The 18,836-nt window shown below is 39.9% G+C and overlaps 1 protein-coding gene and 1 non-coding gene across 4 annotated transcripts in view; both read left to right on the plus strand.

Moving 5' to 3' along the window:
• The first annotated feature begins 6,411 nt into the window (after nucleotides 1–6,411).
• The window catches only part of SLC35A3 (solute carrier family 35 member A3), a 68,091-nt gene continuing 55,666 nt past the window's right edge, over nucleotides 6,412–18,836 (plus strand). The window contains exon 1 of one of the 3 annotated variants that reach the window (XM_017547638.2): nucleotides 6,412–7,279. Coding sequence is in view for 2 of the 3 variants with exons in the window: in XM_017547636.2 (XP_017403125.1) it covers nucleotides 7,757–7,774 (18 nt within the window). In the remaining variant the exon portion in view is untranslated. Of the gene's footprint in view, nucleotides 7,280–7,429; nucleotides 7,775–18,836 lie in introns of those variants that run through there. The other 2 variants (XM_017547636.2, XM_017547634.2) reach the window with 2 other exon arrangements.
• On the plus strand, nucleotides 15,757–15,863 carry LOC119473984. The gene has a single exon (XR_005203266.1). It is a non-coding gene; the product is annotated as a U6 spliceosomal RNA (small nuclear RNA).

Genomic DNA, 18,836 nt, shown 5'->3' on the forward strand with positions numbered 1-18,836 from the left:
CATGACTCTGCCACTGACTCCAGTCTGGGCAACAGTGAAAGACCCTGTCTCAAAAAACATAAACAAAAAATTAAGAAGTAGATAAAAAGAAAACAATTCTTAAAAAGAATTAGGCTGGTGTGGTGGCTCACATATGTGATCCCAGCACTTTGAGAGGCTGAGGTAGAAGGATTGCTTGAGCCCAAAGATTCAAGGCCAGCCTGGGCAACACTGTGAGACCCCATCTCTATTTTTTTTAATTAAAAAAAAATTTTTTTTTTTGGTAAGAGAGTCTTTCTCTGTCACCTAGGCTGGAGTGCAGTGGCATGATCTTGGCTCATTGCAGCCTTCACCTCCTGGGCTCAAGTGATGTTCCCTCCTCACACTTCCAAGTAGTTGGAACTGCAGGTGCACACCACTATGCCTGGCTAATTTTTTTGGTATTTTTTTTGTAGAGACAGGGTTTCACTATGTTGCCCAGGCTGGTCTTGAACTCCTAATCTGCCCGCCTGGGCCTCCCAAAGTGCTAGGATTACAGGTATTAGCCATCTTGCCTAGTCCCCAGCTTTTAAATATTAAAAATTTTTTTAAAGGCCAGGAGTTTGAGACTAGCCTGGGCAATATTGGGAGATCTTATTGCTACTGAAAAAAAAATTTTAACATAATATTGCCATATAAGTCAGCATTCCTTTCCTACTTACATACCTGGAGGAATTGAAAACAAGGGCTTGGCTGGGCACGGTGGCTATTGCCTGTAATCCCAGCATTTTGGGAGGCCAAGGAGAGAGTATCACTTGAGGTCAGGAGGTCGAGACCAGTATGGCCAATATGGTGAAACCCAGTCTTTACTAAAAATACAAAAATTAGCCAGGTGTAGGGGTGCAGCCACTGTAGTCCTGGCTACTAGGGAGGCTGATGCAGGAGAATCACCCGAACCCAGGAGGCAGAGGTTGCAGTGAGCTGAGATTGCGCCACTCCACTCCAGCCTGGGAGACAGGGTGAAAAAACAAAAACAAAAACAAGGACTTAAACAGATAAGATACTTGTACATAAATGTTCATAGCAGCATTATTCATAACACCCAACTCAAATGTCTACTGATGGATGAAGGGATAAATAAAATGTAGTATATCTGTAAAATGGAATATTGTTCAGCCAGAAGAAGGAATAAGTTCTCATACAGATTACAATATGGATGAACCTTGAAAACATGGTGCTAAATGAAAGAAGCTAAATAGAAAAGGCCAAATGTTGTATGATAACACATATGAAATATCTAGAATAGGCAAATTCTTAGATCACAGAAAGTGTATTAGAGGGAAGAGACATGGCACGTCATTGGGAAAAAGTAAAATAGCTGACACTGCTCAGTGGCAACACATTGTGAAGTCTTACTACCCTGGGTGTAGGTAATAGTAAATATTTCTTGAAGTAGTTGCTAATTCTGCCCTATAGAAGGGGGTTCCCAATTCACTGTTCTTTATGTCCCTTGACTTGACCTTCTGGGAGAGAGTCCTTCCTTTATTATGTTTTCTAGTTATATCTGAAAAGGGTATTGGAGAATATGTACTCTTTGGAGGCTAATCAGTGTTCTTAGCTCATTTCCTGTGTATAGAGAGCTGTAGGCCAAAGAGACATGTTAAATTTTGTCCAGGTTCTTGGCTCCTTTGGCAATACAATTATCTTATAAACATTACTGGTTTCTTATCTCTTAGATTCCAGTCAGCCTCCTTTGCCAATAGCCGTACCGCTGTTCTTTCCTTGACATATCTCCATTTATCTATCTATTTAATTCCAGGTACCTTGAGCTTATCAAGCTTGGCGGGAGACCAACACCTTTATTCCCTGTTTTCTAAGCCATTTCATCCAATTGAAAGGACTTATTGGGTGATATCTCAATCTATTTAGAGATTTTAAAGATAGGTGTGACAGGGATAGGTTTGATTTGATTCTTGACTAAGGGCATAGTTTGAATAGCCTTTTAAAAACTATTATTGAAGGCTTCCATTAGAAAAGTATTTGTTATTGTCAACTCTGCCAGTTCCTGAATTTCTATGTTCTCTTTATTCCTTTCCACTCCTGCTTACAAAATAGTCAATTATTTTTTGGGTATTTCTCTTTCATGAAGTATCTTTCAAATACATTCAACATTAACCTACACATGCTATTAACATTTTGTTTTCTAGTATCTTCTGCTGGAGCTATAAACTTACTATGTTCATTATTTAACTTTTAAGTAATTGTAGGTCACAGTTTTATCAACTATTCCATAGCACACCATGGGTTATCATTCTTCCAGCTGCTAAAATCAGTTTGCTTGCCCCCATCACTGGACGCCCTAAGTCAAAGTCACAAAAGTCATGCTTTTGTTAAAATACACCCGTCTCTGGCCATCAGTTTTTGTGTTAATCAGTATATGCTAGGTTTTGTCAAAAACATTTTCTTTCAACTCCCAAGTGCTTGGAAATTGACAAAATCTTAGTGTGACCTCAAATGAAGAAGCTGAGGCAAAATTAATGTAAGTAGAGAGTTTATTTGGGCCAAGCTTGAGGACTGCAACTCAGGCAGATTCAAGTTGCCTTGAATATATAATCTGATTAGCAGAAGTTACAAATGGATTTTTAAAAGAAGAGTCAGTTCCTGACTTGTTTGCCAAGAATTTACATTAAAATAACACAAACTATTGATTGGCTATACATTGATGTTGTTGTTTTGTTGTTTTGCATTATAAATTCTAGGAACACAAAGATCATGGGTAAGGTAGCTAGTCAGGAACAAAATGACTTTGAACAATTGCCTCCAAGCATGGATGTAGAGTGGGAGTTGGGGGATAGAAGGCAAGAATGACCAAAGTCCTATGCTCTTGTCTCTTTGGGCCTGTATATCTCCCAAAGTTCAGACTGCCCTGAACTTTTTTTTTTCTTCTCTCATTTGTAATATAAAAAAATAAAAATGTATTTCTTGTTCATGCTGTATATCTACTGCAGGTTATACATCTCCTAATTCTAGGATACAGTCTAATCATGAAGCAGTCATGATGCTGCACACTGCCAGATTCAAATGCAGAGAGAAAGAGAATTCTAAACAGTCACAAATTGGCAATTCAATGCGCTGGCCCTGAGGGAATTGGCCAGAACTAGACATGTGGTCTCACTCAACCACAAGAGAGCCTGAGGGTGCAACCTACTTTAAAAAGTGCCCTGCAGGCTGAAAGTGGGAAATGGTGAACAGCACAATCCAATTGCATATGAACCTCACAATCAAATGTATACTAGGACTGGTAAATAGAGGCCCAACTTTACTAGAGTTGTAGCCCCCATTCCTAGATTTAAGAGGTCCCCTTAACATCACAAGTGCATACTATACATACTGTGCACCTTTCTTCTAGACTTCCACAAAGGAAGCTGTGGTGATTTTATCAGGTAGCTGTGCTAGATACAGGGGAATCCCCAAGGCTTTAACTCATATTTAACCCTGACTCTGAGATAAAAGCAATTATAGTGATAATTGAAGCTTTGATCAACAAGCCCCACAGGGCAGCAATCATGCAGGGTAGTTTCTCCAGTTTCTGAATGTACAGAGGGAGGAGAGGGCCTCACTTCCATGAAATCTCCTCCTGGGCCCCTGACTCAAAGAGTAAGTGTACTATAGGAAAAGCCAGCCAGAAGCCACTAAAATACCCCTCCTCAGAAATGAAAAGTAAGTTTCATTTCAAACCTATTAGATTCATGTTCTAGAGAATATTAAACTCTACAGATCCATCTCAAAACCAAAGGATCATATTCATATTGACAGTTGAGCTCTTCTAATGGAAGTAACCTCATTCAACTCTTCTTAGAAGTAAATGATGGACAAGTAGATAATCTTTGGCAATCCCTTCCAGTTTTGTTTATACATAGTGTTCCCCTGCCCCAACCCAAGAACTAACAAGAAAAATCCAGATTGAATTACTGTGATTTGGCAGCTTGAAACAACAAACTGGTTTTTCCTGCTCGTAAGCTGTAAATAGTTTTGAAAACTATGGTGGCATAGGAACAAAATATTTGGTAAGTGACACCTGGTAACCTGAGGTTTAATTATCTAAGCATTGAATTTTTTTTCAATATTTTAACCATTTTGAGCAGCAATTCTTTGAAAACGTGTATCACCGTAGTCCCTACCCTCTTTCTTTCTTGTTTGTTGTCTTTATTTTCTCCTGGGTTTTCTAACAACCTCTGACCTTTATCCATTAAAGTCTACCAGCTTGGCACTGTCTGAAGATATTGATCTAGAGAATGTCACTTTGTGTGCATAATGCTTGCAGTGTCAACTGCACCAAACATAATTTGATCTGGTCTTAATTTCTCTGGGACACCATAGGAAACCTGTTATTGTACAATATCATAATGCATTCATGCCTTCAATAGGGTTGCCACATTTGGCAAATAAAATTACAAGACATCCAGTTAAATTAGAATTTCTAATAATCAATGAATTTTTTAAAGTATATCCCAAATAGTCCATACTTCATTGTTTATTTGAAATTTTAAGTTAACAAGGCTTTGGTATTTTATCTGACAATTCTAATTAGGTACCACTGAGGTACATAGTCCTGTACCTGGCTAAAGGCCCTGGCTGCCTTTAGACTGATAATCTTGTTCTCATTTGTCTGTCTTCAGGGTGCCAAAATTTCACCTGTAAGATCTGCCATGATATAGAAGCCAAAGCTAGTCCTCTGGGCTAGTGCCCCAGATTGCTTTTAGTCTCTCTTTCTTCATGTTCATCTCTTTTCTTCACTAATACTTCTTATCTCTATTGCTGCTTTTACTGTCTGCCAACTTTCTCTTCTGTCTCATTTTTTCTTGGCAGTTAAGTGTAATGTTTTAAAATATGGACTTTAAAGGAAGACAAATAAGGATTAAAATCCCAGCTTATTTTTCAGTAGATGTGGGAACTTCAGCAAGTTATCTGCCTGTAAACCTCAGTTTCTCTTTCTGTAAAATACAGGTACTAATGCTTACTTTATAAGCCTGTTGTGAGAGTTAAATGAAAAAATATACGCAAACCAGTCAAGGGTAATAGGATTGTTCTCATCAAAAGAGCTGCAGACCTTGGGTACTGACTTGAATTGTTGGGTGTCCAGACTTGTAGTTCAGGCTCAGCTGACATTCTTGCCCTGGTGAGCTTTTGTAGCTTCCTCTTTGCCCTCTGAAGTTTGGCTGAATAATCAACTGACAAAAGTTAGATTCATAAGACAAGAGGCAGGCTGGGCACAGTGGCTCACAGCTGTAATCCCAATACTCTGGGAGGTTGAGGCAGGAAGATCACTGGAGCTCAGGAGTTTGAGACGAGCTTGCACAAAATAGTGGGAACCCATATCTACAAAAAAGTAAAAAAAATATTAGCAAGGTATGGTGGCATATGCCTATATTCCCAGCTACTCAGGAGGTTGAGGCTGGAGGATCACTTAAGCCTTGGAGGTCAAGGCTACGGTGAGCCATGAAAAGGATTGAATGCCACTGCATTCCTTCTTTGTTGACAGAATGAGACCCTATCTCAAAAAAGTAAAATAAAAAGAAAAAAGAGAAAAGGCATAGAAATTTATTAGTGTGCATGAGAAATCACAGAGTGATTTCCCTTAACCCCCATGTAGTGCAGAAGGGTATATACCATCTTTAGAAAGAATGAGAGCTCCAAGCATGGCCAAAAATAGATTATGGTGGTAAATGAGGTTATAGCGGCAAAACAAGTTACCCGAGGGAAAGAAGTGGAGGCCTGACTAGCAAAGGTGGGTAGCAGCCCTCAGAGCAAATAGATGGTACAAGTTTCTTTCACACCTTTAAAGGTGTCAGAATCTCAGTTAATCTTTGCTAGATCTGGACAAGGAAGGGCCTCAGAGAAAGCCTGGCTACATTAATGCAGATTCTCTGCAGATGCAAATATGCCCTGCAAGAGACAGTTTTGCAGGGCTACTGGGCTACATTTTTTTGTTTTGTTTTGTTTGAGACAGGGTCGTCTTGCTCTATCATCCAGGCTGGAGCATAGTAACACCATCATGGCTTAATGCACCTTGAACTTCTGGGATCAAGCAATCGTCCCACTTCAGCCTCCCTCCTGAGTAGCTAGAACTAAAGGCATGTGCCATCACGACTGGCACATGTTAAAATTTTTATTTTTGTAGTGATGGGGTCTCTCAATATGTTGCTCAGTCTGGTTGCAATCTCCTGGGCTCAAGCAATCTGTCAGCCTCAGTTTCCCACTCTAACACATTTATTTTTCTACCATCTCACTTTTTTTCTAAGCATGTCTCTCTTGGAAATAGTTTAATCCTTTGCAATATAAAGCAACATAGGCTTAATTTGTAGCAGCCCCAAGTTAACAAAAAAGAGATAATCCGGTTCTCGTATTTGATAATCCAGCCAAACCTGGAGTACTGCTTTCAGCCGCTTCACCACCTGAATGGGCTGCGGTGGTTAGAGGGTTTCCAACACAGCTATTGGAAGGCCTTTAAAGGTAATGCTGTGTGATACATGCAGCCAGGAAGGGGTTGGCCCCTCAAAACTCTGAAATCCTCTGGCCCAGCTTTCTTTTTCCTCTCCCTGTTGATGGCACTAGGCCCAGTGGTGGTACGGCTTTGGGTTTCTCTCGGTCTCAAGGTCTCAGTCAGGGTGGAAGAAGTGGAAAAAACAGGTCTTTTTCCAGACCACTTGTTGGTTGGCAGCCTTTGCCATAGCTAATCTGGTTTATTTTCAGGTCAGGGACAGTCGCTTTTAGGAGCAGATTCGTTGGCTTTCAAAATCCATCTCTTCGTTCCTCTCAGCGTTCTTTGTCCCAAAGGACTTTGCCCTTCCTTTCGCAGCGGAGACCTTGGCACCCTCTGCAAACAGACAGTCCCGCAGAGGCCCGTGACGAGTGTCGCTCCGTCTGTCTCGCGCCCTCAGGAGGGGTCTAGCAGAAAGCAGTGCCCCACGCGTTCATGCGAGGGTGAAGCAGGAACCAGGGGCCGACAGCTGAGCAGCCCAGGTGCGTCGCCTTAGGGACGGAGCTGGCAAGTGCCGTGCCGGGGCTGCCATAGCCGAGCCGGGAACGGTATTTGCCCGAGTCGAGGCGGAAGCCGGAGCATTTGGGGGACAGGACCGCGGGAACCCGGAAACGCCTGGGTTGCACAGAGCTGGCGGCTGCTACAGCTAAGCCAACGGGAGCCGGCGGCGCTGCAGGTCAGCGGTCGCGTTGGACCCAGCGGGCTCGGCAGTCTGGGGCCTCCGGCGGAGCTGAACCGCGGCTCCCGGTGGTGGGCTCAGCCGGCGGAGCTGCGCGGGAGGTGAGTTCTCAGCGCACCTGGGGAGGGGCGGGAGCCGGGAGGCCAGCTGCAGCGGGGCGGCTTGGGCTGCTCCCGGTGGTTGGAGGAAAAGGAGGAGGAGGCTTGCGAGGGGGCAGATATGAACTCTGTAGGGGTGAAGGGGACGGTGTCGAAGACCTGTAATACAGTGCTAGCTAAGTGGAGGTGGGAACAGATGAGGTGACACGTTGTAACTCCGAGGGATGACGTGCGGAATGTGCTGGGTGGAGGAGGAAAAAAGGCCTAAGGAGAGGGGTGTGTCAAACGAATGAAGACGGCAGTGTGTGCCTCAGCGCCTGGAGCGTGCGGAGCGAGTGACTTGTGGGCCGAGCTGGAGTCAGTCGGGGATGTTCTTCCAGTGAGCATCCCTTGAGCTCCCACTCGGTGTTGAGCCCTGTGGTAGGCACGGATCCACCCGACCAGCACCTGGAGCTCGAGAAGCCGCAGGAACTTAAAGAAATGGAAAGGCTGCCCTTGGTAAGGCTAGTAAGAACACAAGGACTGTTTGAGGTGGGGTGAGATTCTCATCAGAACAGACGTCTGGGTGTGTTGCTTTATAGAATAAGACTGGATCTTTTATTATGTTCTCTTAAATGCAGTATTTGAAAATTTAAGTCTTTTCGTTTTTGAAATCAACATTGGGCTTTGGTAGTTAAAGATGAAATTTGGTGCAGTTTCTTACTTGGTGTTCTTATTCACTTTGACTGGTAAACTCAGGCTGTTTCAAGGGAATGGTTTGTAAACTTCCATTTCTGATGCTAGCTTTCCTTCCAACTGTTGATTCTCTCTTCAGCATCTCAAATTTAGTTCTTCCCTTTTTCATTCTCCCTACCTCTCTGCTAAATATGCTCGTCTTTCCTCTTCTTACTTGCACTGTAGCAATAACTTCCAAACTGGACTTGTCCTCAGTTTTCCAAACTGGACTTGTCCTCACTTGCCTCCATATTACTTTTAAAGCCAAAGATCTTATGCCTTCTTTTTTTGGTTATTCTTTCCTCAGAAATACGCTGTGACTCTCGACTGGCTTCAGAATAAAAGTAAATTATTTAGGGAGGCATTTAATAAGTTTTATATTACTTAGGGAGGCTTCAAATTTTTCCTTCAAAATTTGAGTCTGTCCATGGCTCCAGTAAAATCGATATGATCCTTTAATTCTTTTTCTTTTTTTCTTTTTGCAGAAGCTTGAAACTGGATTCTTTTATTCTTTTAAACAAATATTACTTTATTCCACATATCCCATTTTTTAGCCAAACTGAAGTTGTTAATTAGACGTCCAATTTCTGAACATGCTATACACCTATCTGCCTTGGTCTTTGCTTTTATCCTTTCTTCCTCCAAAGAAGAAACAAAGAAGGCCTTCCTTGCTGTCTTTGTAGAAATTCTACTTGCTCTTAAATGCCACCTCTTACGCAGCTTTCTGAAATCTGCCATGAATCTAGTTCATTCTCTTTTCCTTTCCTTTTCCTTTTCTTTCTTTTTTTGAGACAGAGCTTTGCTCTTGTTGCCTAGGCTGGAGTGCAATGGCACAATGTCAGCTCACTGCAACATTCTCCCAGGTTCAAGGGATTCTCCTGCCTCAGCCTTCTGAAGTAGCGGGGATTACAGGTGCCCACCACCATGCCCAGCAAAATTTTTTGTATTTTTAGTTGAGAAGGGGTTTCACCATGTTGACCAGGCTGGTCTTGAACTCCTGATCTCAAGTGATCCATCTGCCTCTATGTCCCAAAATGCTGAAATTACAGGCATGGGCCACCATGCCCAGCCCATTCTTTCTTTCATGTGTGCTAGGCTTTATAACTCTTATAATACTTGTTAAATTTGCATTGTACTATGGTTATTTCAGAGTTTTATTATCCCTACCTAAGGAAAGCATTTGTATTTATTACTTTTTAAATTTCTTTTTGAGATGGAGTGTTGCTCTATCACTCAGGCCGGAGTGCAGTGGTGCAATCTCCGCTCACTGCAACCTCCACCTCCGGGGTTCAAGACATTCTCCTGCCTCAGCCTCCCCAGTAGCTGGGACTACAGGTACGCACCACCACACCAGGCTAATTTTGGTATTTTTAGTGGAGACGGGGTTTTGCTATGTGGACCAGCGTGCTTTCGAACTCCTGGCCTCAAGTGATCCACTGGCCTCGCCTCCTGAAGTACTGGGATTGCAGGCGTGAGCCACTGCTCCCAGCCTGTACTTACTACATTTTTAAAGCACTTTAGTACATGAACATATCATGATATATTAGACTCTTAAATATTTGTTACCTTAATCACGTAATGAAACAGTCTCTTATTGTGCTCCTGGAGACGAGATGAGCTCTTGAGTTGTTATAGAACCCTACTATAGATTTAGTATTTGAAAATACTTTTCTGTTCCATGTTGTAGTACTTCATTTGATCCTAGTAATAAATCATTGGGATAGGACAGTTATTATCACCGCAATTTTATAGATAATAATATTAAAGTTCAGACAGGCCAAATAATTTGCCCTGGGTCCTGTATATACTTCTTAGGCTGCCTCAATTATATTTGAAATTGATATAATTTGTGTCCGGAAACATGTGCCTTTTACTCAGTAGAAACTCAACATGTTGAACGAGGGATTGGATAAGTAATAGAGTCAATGGAAAGAATCTTATTTGAAAGCCTAAACTTGTTCAATAGCCATGAAGTATAACTTGGGAGCTTTTCCCTTCCTGAAAAGTATAGAGTGAAGTTTCTATTTGCTGTTAATCAACTATGGATGTGTGTGTAGGCATGTGTGTGTGTCAGCACCAGAAATTTAGAGTAAGTTATAGACCTCCCTGGGTAACTGAAATAGCTTGAACATCATCAGACTGACAGTTAATAATGCCATTCATGGGTATGACTTTATTATTAAATAAGGTTCAGGTGAATATGAATTGGCAGCTTAACATTAGATTTTAATCCTCACAAAAGCAATGTATTCTTAGGCACATTCAACTTAATTACCTCTATTAATGAAGGAGTATAACTGGTTATATATTTTTAATTATTTTTTCTTTAATGTATCTTGTTATATAAATTTGAGTGTTTTATATGTAAGTGTGAAAATGACTTTAGAAGCTAGAATGTTTCTTAGCTTCTCTATCCAGGTTGTCTGCCCAGAGCTCTTTCCAATATATCATCTGTATTGGAGATAGCATCTGAAATGAAACCAACGAGCCAGTTTAAGATATGTTGCTGGGCCGGGTGTGGTGGCTCATGTCTGTAGTCCCAGCCGCTTTGGGTGGCTGAGGCGAGTAGATCACGAGGCCAGGAGTTTGAGACCAGCCTGACCAACATGGTGAAACATTGTCTCTACTAAAAAAAACAAAAATTAGTTGGGTGTGGTGGCGCGTACCTGTAATCCCAGCTACTCAGGAGGCTGAGGCAGGAGAATCACTTGAACCTGGGAGGCGGAGGTTGCAGTGAGCTGAGATCATGCCATTGTACTCCAGCCTGGGCAACAGAGCAAGACTCTGTCTCAAAAAAAAAAAAAAGAAGGTAAGTTGCCGTACTTAGAGATAAGAAGTTTGATTGAAAAGGTGTGGTAGGTCAGGAAGAGTAGTAGAAATTAGAATTAAAATGAAGGTGAAACTTTGAGGTCATGTCAGATAAAATACTAAGAAACAAGCTCATTCTACAAAGTGTCCACATATGACTTTATATCTACTCAGAGCCTAGTTTTTTCTGTAAAAGTTATATAAAAAGTTTTTTTTCTAAATTCTCATGCACTATAAAACCAATTTCAAACAGCATTTCTAATAGTATTTTCTATCATGAGTAGGTTTCATAAAGGTATTCAATGAATAAGGCATTATTATACTACAATAAGGCATTGTAGTATCACTTTGACTTTTATTCCTTAATCATAACCACTCTATAAAATGCATACTGTTATTTATCACCATGTTATAGATAAGGGAAAGGAGGGACAGAGGGATTAAGTAATTTGCTGTACTTATTAAGTTGTAGAGACAGAATGTGAATTGTCTGAGACCAAAGGCATACTTTTACATACTATGTTGACTGACCCTCTAATACTTGGACATGCTTTTCTGTTTTTTAAATAATTTTCTGTAGAGACAAAGTCTTGTTATGTTGGCCTGGCTGGTCTTGAACTCCTGGTCTCAAGTGATCCTCCTGCCGTGGCCTCTGAAAGTGTTGAAATTGCAGGTGTCATCAGTCCTTAGCCTTGCTTAAACATAGGCTTTACTGCAAAGACTATGGGTTTTGACTGAGATAAATCTTGGTTCATGTCTGAACTCTGACATGTTATGCAAGACAAGCCATATACTTAATATCTCAGAACTTGTGTTTCTTAATCTGTAAAATGAATACCTCATTTTATAGATTAAATGAGATCTAAATGAGATAATACCTGAAAATCACCTAGCACAATGCCTGACATGCTGTAGGTATTCAAGATTCTTTTATTATTTTTACTTCTCTCATGAAGTCCAGTTGTTACAGTTATTAGAAAACATTTAATGTAAGCCATTTTTGACCTGCATTTATCTTTTTTTTTTTTTTTTTTTTTTTTTACATTGTAACAGGGTCTCACTCACTATGATCCCCACCTCCCTGGCTCAAGTGATCCTTCTACCTCCTACCTCCTGAGTAAGTGGGACTACAGGCATGCGCCACCACGCCTGAGTAATTTTTGTATGAGACAGCTTTCACCATGGTGCCCAGGCTGGTCTCAGATTTCTGGGCTCAAGTGATCCACCCACTTTTGCCTCCCAAAGTGCTAGGATTGCAGGCCTGAGCCACCAAGCCCAGCCCCTGCATTTGTCTTTTATGTTACTACACAGGGAGAGTTATGAAGAAATCACTCTCCCACAATAAATATTGTGGAGTTTATTATTTTATAAGTTTAACAGAGTAAATGCTTAGTATATGACAGATACTGGTATGAAGAAGCAGGAATTACAGTCAATAAAAGAAGGAAACATATATCATTTGTCAGCAAATTAGTCTGATAAAATTTATGAGTGTGGGCTGGGCACAGTGGCTTACGCCTGTAATCTTAGCACTTTGAGAGGCCAAGATGGGTGGATCACGACGTCAGGAGTTCGAGACCAACCTGACCAACATGGTGAAACCTCTCTCTACTAAAAATACAAAAATTAGTCAGGCATGGTGGCATGTGCCTGTAATCCCAGCTGCTCAGGAGGCTGAGGCAGGAGAATTGCTTAAACCCAGAAGGCGGAGGTTACAGTAAGCCAAGATCATGCCACTGCACTCCAGCCTGGGCCACAGAGTGAAACTGTATCTCAAATAAATAAATAAATGATAAAATCTATGAGTGCTATCATAAAAGGTGTATGCAAAATGGCATGAGAGTATAATAGAGGGAAAGATGCAGTCTGCTTGGAAGACATATGAAACTTCAGTGAGACTTGTATTTTGAGTCCTGTAAGATATATAAAGGTTCTACAAATAGAGAAGGGAGAAAGGATGTTTAAAAAGAGGAATATTTGTTCAGTGAATGCATGAAAGAACAAGATTGAGACAGGTAATAGTTTATGGCAGGAAATGTAGGTTGGGACCAGATCATGAGGGCTGTTTTATGTGAAGGAGTTTGGACTCTATCCCCTATTTTGTAAAAAGTCAATTAAACTTTATATAAACAGGGCAAGGTACAGTGGTTCATTCCTGTAATCTCATCACTTTGGGAGGCCTGGGTGAGAGGATCACTTGAGGCAGGAGTTTGAGACCAGCATGGGCAATGAAGCAAGACCCCGGCTCTACAAAAAATAAAAAAATTAGTTTGTTGTGGTAGCATGTCTTGTAGTTTCAGCTACTTGGGAGGCTGATGCAGAAGCATTGTCTGAGCCCAGTAGGTTGAGGCTTATTCAACAAGGATACAGTGAGCTGTGATCACAGCACTGCACTCCAGCCTGGGTGACAGTCAGACTCAGTCTCAAAAAACCCAAAAAACCAAAAACAGAAGGGATATGATCAGACCTAAGTTTTATTAAGACATCTACTATTTGGAGGCTAGATGAGAGTTCAGAGTGTCTGAAGCTTGCCGTCTTCACTTAGGCATAGTGACATGAGACTTGAAGAGTAAATATAGAAAAAACATAATTAATACTGTATGTGCTTATATTCTCTAGCTTAAGCTTATAGTACGTATAAACTTCTGAGACTATAGGTTTACCTGAAAGTGGTTGCAGTTTCATGTTTAGAAAAGGTGTTCGTTAAAAAAACAAAACTACACAGCATTTGTATTCAAATATTGGAAACTTGTTCTCAAGGGAAGGTGGTAATCTAACATTAATTATCCAAACAGAATCAGCAGATGGGATTTTTAAAAGTTTAAAAATCTTTTACAGCAAAGGAAGATAAATTATTCTACCATAAAGGCACGTGAACTGTAAGTTTATCACAGCACTACTCACAATAGCAAAGACATAGAATCAATCTGGATGTCCCTAAGTGGTGAACTGAACATAAAAATATGGTACCTATATATCCTGGAATACTGTGCAGCTATAAAACAAATGAGCCATGGTCTTTGCTGCAGCATGGTAGGAACTGAGGGCCATTATTCTAAATAAATTAACGTAGGAACAGAAAACCAAATGCTGCATGTTCTCAGTTATAAGTGGGAGCAAAACATTGAGTACATATGGACACAAAGAAGGGGACACAGTAGACACTGAGATCTATTTGAGGGTGCAAGGTTGGAGGGGGGTAAGCATTGAAAAATTACCTATTGGGTATTATGCTGATTACCTGGGTGACAAAACTATCTATACACCAAACCCCCAGGACACACAATTTACCCACGTGACAAAGGTGCATACCTAACCCCTTACCTTCAATCTAAAGTAAAAGTTGGGGAGAAAAAAAAGAATGTTTGACAGTTTGTCAGACCATAAATCCATAAAAACCTGCTCATTCTATATACTGTTTTAGTTAAATTATTTTCAATTATTGTTTTTTTAATCATTCATGAATGCTACAGAGAAAACTATTTTAAGGCCCCTCACCTTTCAGGTTTATCCTCAGGCTGCAATTACCCTTCTGTTCTTTATTTATTTAAGACAGGGCCTCACTGTCACACAAGAAGGAGTGCTGTGGTGTGATTACAGCTCACTGCAGCCTTGACCTCCCGGGCTCAAGCAATCCTCCAGCCTCAGCTTCTTGAACAGCTGGGAATATAGGCACGTGCTACCACATCCAGCTAATTTTTAAAAAATTTTTGTAAAGACAGAGAGAGTTCCACTATGTTGCTCAGGCTGGTCTGGAACTCCTGAGCTCCAAGGATCCTCCCATCTTGGTCTCCCAAAGTGCTGGGATTACAGGCATGAGACACCGTCCTTGGCTCTTGTGTGCCTTAATATCTAAACATTTGAAAAATCACTGGAAAATACTAGAACCTTGTTAATGTTAGTGCATGGAAAGCAACTCTATCTTAATGAGTAATTATGTTATATTTTACTTTCTGCATGTAGATATGTTTCAGTTGGCATGTTTTGATACAGGTAATATGTCTGAGATTGAGCAATAAATTCTGTTTAAAGGAATCAACTTGAATAGTCTAGTATGGACAGAGAGCCTAAAATTGGAAAAAAATTTTTCTAGCTGCTAAGCTTTATGTCTGATTATATGTTATTAACATTTCAAGTTATCAAAACAAAGATACTAATGAAAATAGTGACAATCTATACTGTTTTGCCTTTTATGTCCTTTTTTCCCCTACCCACACCTACCAATATCTTTTAAAACAGCAAAGAGACTGGGTAGGGTGGCTCATGCCTGTAATCTCAGCACTGAGGGAAGCTGAGGCAGGAGGATGGCCTGAGACTGAGATCAGCCTGGGTAACATAGGGAGACCCCATCTTTACAAATAAAAAAAAATTAAAAAAAAAATTAGCTAGGCGTGGTGGCACACGTCTGTGGTTCCAGCTACTCAGGAGGCTGAGGTGGGAGGATGGCTTGAGCCCAGGAGGTAGAGGCAGGAGTGAGCTGTTATCATGCCACTGCACTCCAGCCTGGGGAACAGAGTGAGACCCTGTCTCAAAAAATATAAAATAAAGTAAATAATAAAATAAGAAAGTAAGAAATAAAATAATAAAACAGATTGATGTTTTCCAAACTAAGTGGTAGGAGGAGAATTGCTTTGTAACATTGGCCAAGTCCTTGTTTTCTCTATGGAAATTTTACTGTTAAACATTTAGCTTTGTGAACAAATAGTGGATGGGTTAGTTTTCCATGAGAAGATTATTAGAGTAATTTCTCATTCATGTAGTATCTTTGTTTTGTTACTTAGTCCAGCATATATTTTAAAAAAAAATTTATCGAGTACATACTATGTGCAAGAAATTGTTCTACATACTATTTGGTAAACCAGTTTTCCTAATAATTAATTTTTAAAAATATAGCAACTTAATTTCATCCAGTCTTTCCCTGAAACATATTTAATGCTTTCTGCTTCAATAGGCATAGAGTGCTTGCTTTGGCAGCACATATACTAAAATTGGAACATTATGGAGAATATTAGCATGGCCCTTGCTCAAGGATGCTACACAAATTCATGAAGCATTCCATTAGGGAAGAAAAAATAGGCATAGAATTGGGAACAATTACATTTTTAAAATACAGACTTAGATCCTCATATTAATTTCTTATGGCTGCTCTAACAAATTATCACAAATTTTGTGGCTTAAAACAACAGCAATTTATTCTTTCATAGTTCTGGAGGCCAGAAATCCAAAATTAATATAACTGAGTTGAAATTAAATTGTCAGCAGGGCCTCACTCCATCTGGTTCCTCTGGGAGAGTATCCATTCTTTTCCTCTTCCAGCTTCTGGTGGCTGCCAATATTCCTTTGCTTGTGCCTGCATCACTAATATTCAAGGACAGCATCATCAAATCTCTCTGCTTCATCTTTATGTTGCATCCTTCTCTTGTGTAATCTGTATTCTCCTTTTCTTTTTAAAAATATTTTTTGAGTCCGGGCACGGTGGCTCGCACCTGTAATCCCAGGACTTTGAGAGGCCAAGGTGGGCAGAACACCTGAGGTCAGGAGTTCGAGACCAGCCTGGCCAACACGGTGAACGCCCATCTCTACTAAGAATACAAAAATTGGCCAGGCATGATCAGTAATCTGTTTCTGTCATGAAGAAGCAGATTGTCTTGTTCATCAGTATATGCCCAATGCTCATTACACTGCCTGACTAGAGTGTGTCTTAAATATCTGATGGCTGATTGCCATCTGGAGAATTGTGTGGTAACTCTATTTTTTTTTTTTTACTTCTATCCCCAGTCTTCTTAGTTTTTAATCTTTACTAATGATTAGTGCCTGTGGCCCCTACCTGGCTTTACACAAGTCTTTGTTCTTTGTAGAATATCCTTAACTGTTGTAAGTGGTGGGAAGTGACCATAACAGAATGAAGTAGAGCAGAATTGCATAAGAGTGTGGGGAAATGGGAGAGTGGGAAGCAGTAAGTTCATTTTTACCTGGTACCACACATTGGAAAGAGATCTTAGAGACATTAAGTCATTTTGTTTTCCAAATCTGTGCATTTCTTTAAAGAGTACAATATTGCTGAATGATTTTAATCTAAATATTAGAATGCAAATAGGTTTTATATTTGTATAGGTGAAAAAATATTCGAATACTCTTGATTTTATTTGAATCTAGGAATGGAAATTCTGCAGCCTGTGAAAGAACAAGTTAAAAATAGATACTACTGTAGGTGATATTTTCTTAGTAAATAGATACTTGATACCTTGAGGAAGAAAGAAAAGGAGAAACAATGAAAAGTTGCTTAACTTAGAATGTGATAGGAGCCTGTAGGTTATAAAGAGTTGGTTAAATGTTATTGAGCAAGAGTTTGCTTTTCTTACGCATTTAAGAGGGAACTAATTTAGGTGAGGCTATTGTTTCTATCATAAAATGGAGTTTATTATATCTGTAGTGTGGATTACTTTCTACTTATTTATTTCACTTATATAAAAAAAGTTTTTGGATTTTCCACGAGATTATTATGGATTTCAAGTGCAAGATATTGTTGCTCTTTTTCTTGAGTACTGTATCTACTTCTGAAGTAGTTAGTAAAGAATATATACAAATACCAGTGTCAAAAGTAAAGTCAGTTTTGATGAATTTTATTTGTCATTATTTAGCCTGTAGTAATAGGTTATAATTTTAAAGTTTTGGCATCATGGAAGATAATGGACAAAAAATTTCAGCTGAGCTCAGCATTTCTGTATGTATTTATTTTTTGCTGTTGGTTTACTTGGAAAAACCTTAAAATGTTTGTTTTTTACCCTGATAGTTGTCTCTGACCAGTGTATAATGTGACATATTTGCAAAGCACTTTGTAACTTGTCTGTTTTCTTACATACTGTTATGTGATTAACCTCTAGTAGACTGATATTGTTACTAAGGTAGTATAGTGTTTAGAATATGTAAATATAGCTTACTCTAAAAATCATAACTTAGGAATTTAGCCTTTGTTTTTATAACAGAAGGAAAATTGACTTGCAGAATATCTAAGATACTAGGTAGTCTAAAAATGTATATGAATTTTATTTTATTTTATTATTTATTTATTTTTGAGACAGAGTCTTGCTCTGTTGCCCAGGTTGGAGTGTAGTGGCAAGATCTCAATTCATTGCAATCTCCGCCTCCCATGTTCAAGAGATTCTCGTGGACTCAACCTCTCTAGTAGCTGGGATCACAGGTGTGTGCCACCATACCTGGCTAATTTTTGTATTTTTAGTAGAGAAAAGGTTTCACTATGTTGGCCAGGCTTGTCTCAAACTCCTGGTCTCAAGTGATCCGCCCACCTTAGCCATCCAAAGTTCTGGGTTTACAGGCATGAGGCACTGCACCCAGCCTGTATATGAATTTTAGTACAGGTTTAAAACATTGACTAAACATTTTGTTTTTTAGGACTTTTAGTGGCTGGAGACATATCAGCAAAATACAGATATTGTCTTAGAATGATAATCATTATATATAGACTAAATGAGTATACAGACTATACATTGGTGAGCCACTAGAAATAAGTCTGTAGTAATACTGATTTTAGGGTTTTGTTTTGTTTTGTTTTTTGAGACAGAGTCTCGCTGTGTTGCCCAGGCTGGAGTGCAGTGACACTCACTGCAACTTCTGCCTCCTGGTTCAATTGATTCTCATGCCTCAGCCTCCTGCGTAGCTGAGATTGCAGGCACGCACCACCACGCTCAGCTAATTTTTTGAATTTTTAGTAGAGGCAGGTTTTTGCCATGTTGCCCAGGCTGGTCTTGAACTCCCGAGCTCAGGCAATCCACCCGCCTCGGCCTCCTGAAGTGTTGTGATTACAGGTGTGAGCCACTGCACCTGGTCCGTATTCTGTCTTTGAAAAGGTGAGTATAAATTATTAGTATGTGGTGTTTTGAATATTTTAGAACTTGGTGTAACTTTGTAATGCAATTAATTAAGATATAAATAATTTCTCAGTATCTCATTAATTTGGGTGGGTGGTATGTGTGGATTAATGAAACATTTAGATTATGTAATACATATTTTAAAAATA

The sequence above is a fragment of the Cebus imitator genome, unplaced genomic scaffold (assembly GCF_001604975.1).
Source record: "Cebus imitator isolate Cc_AM_T3 unplaced genomic scaffold, Cebus_imitator-1.0 Scaffold199, whole genome shotgun sequence".
NCBI lineage: Eukaryota > Metazoa > Chordata > Mammalia > Primates > Cebidae > Cebus > Cebus imitator.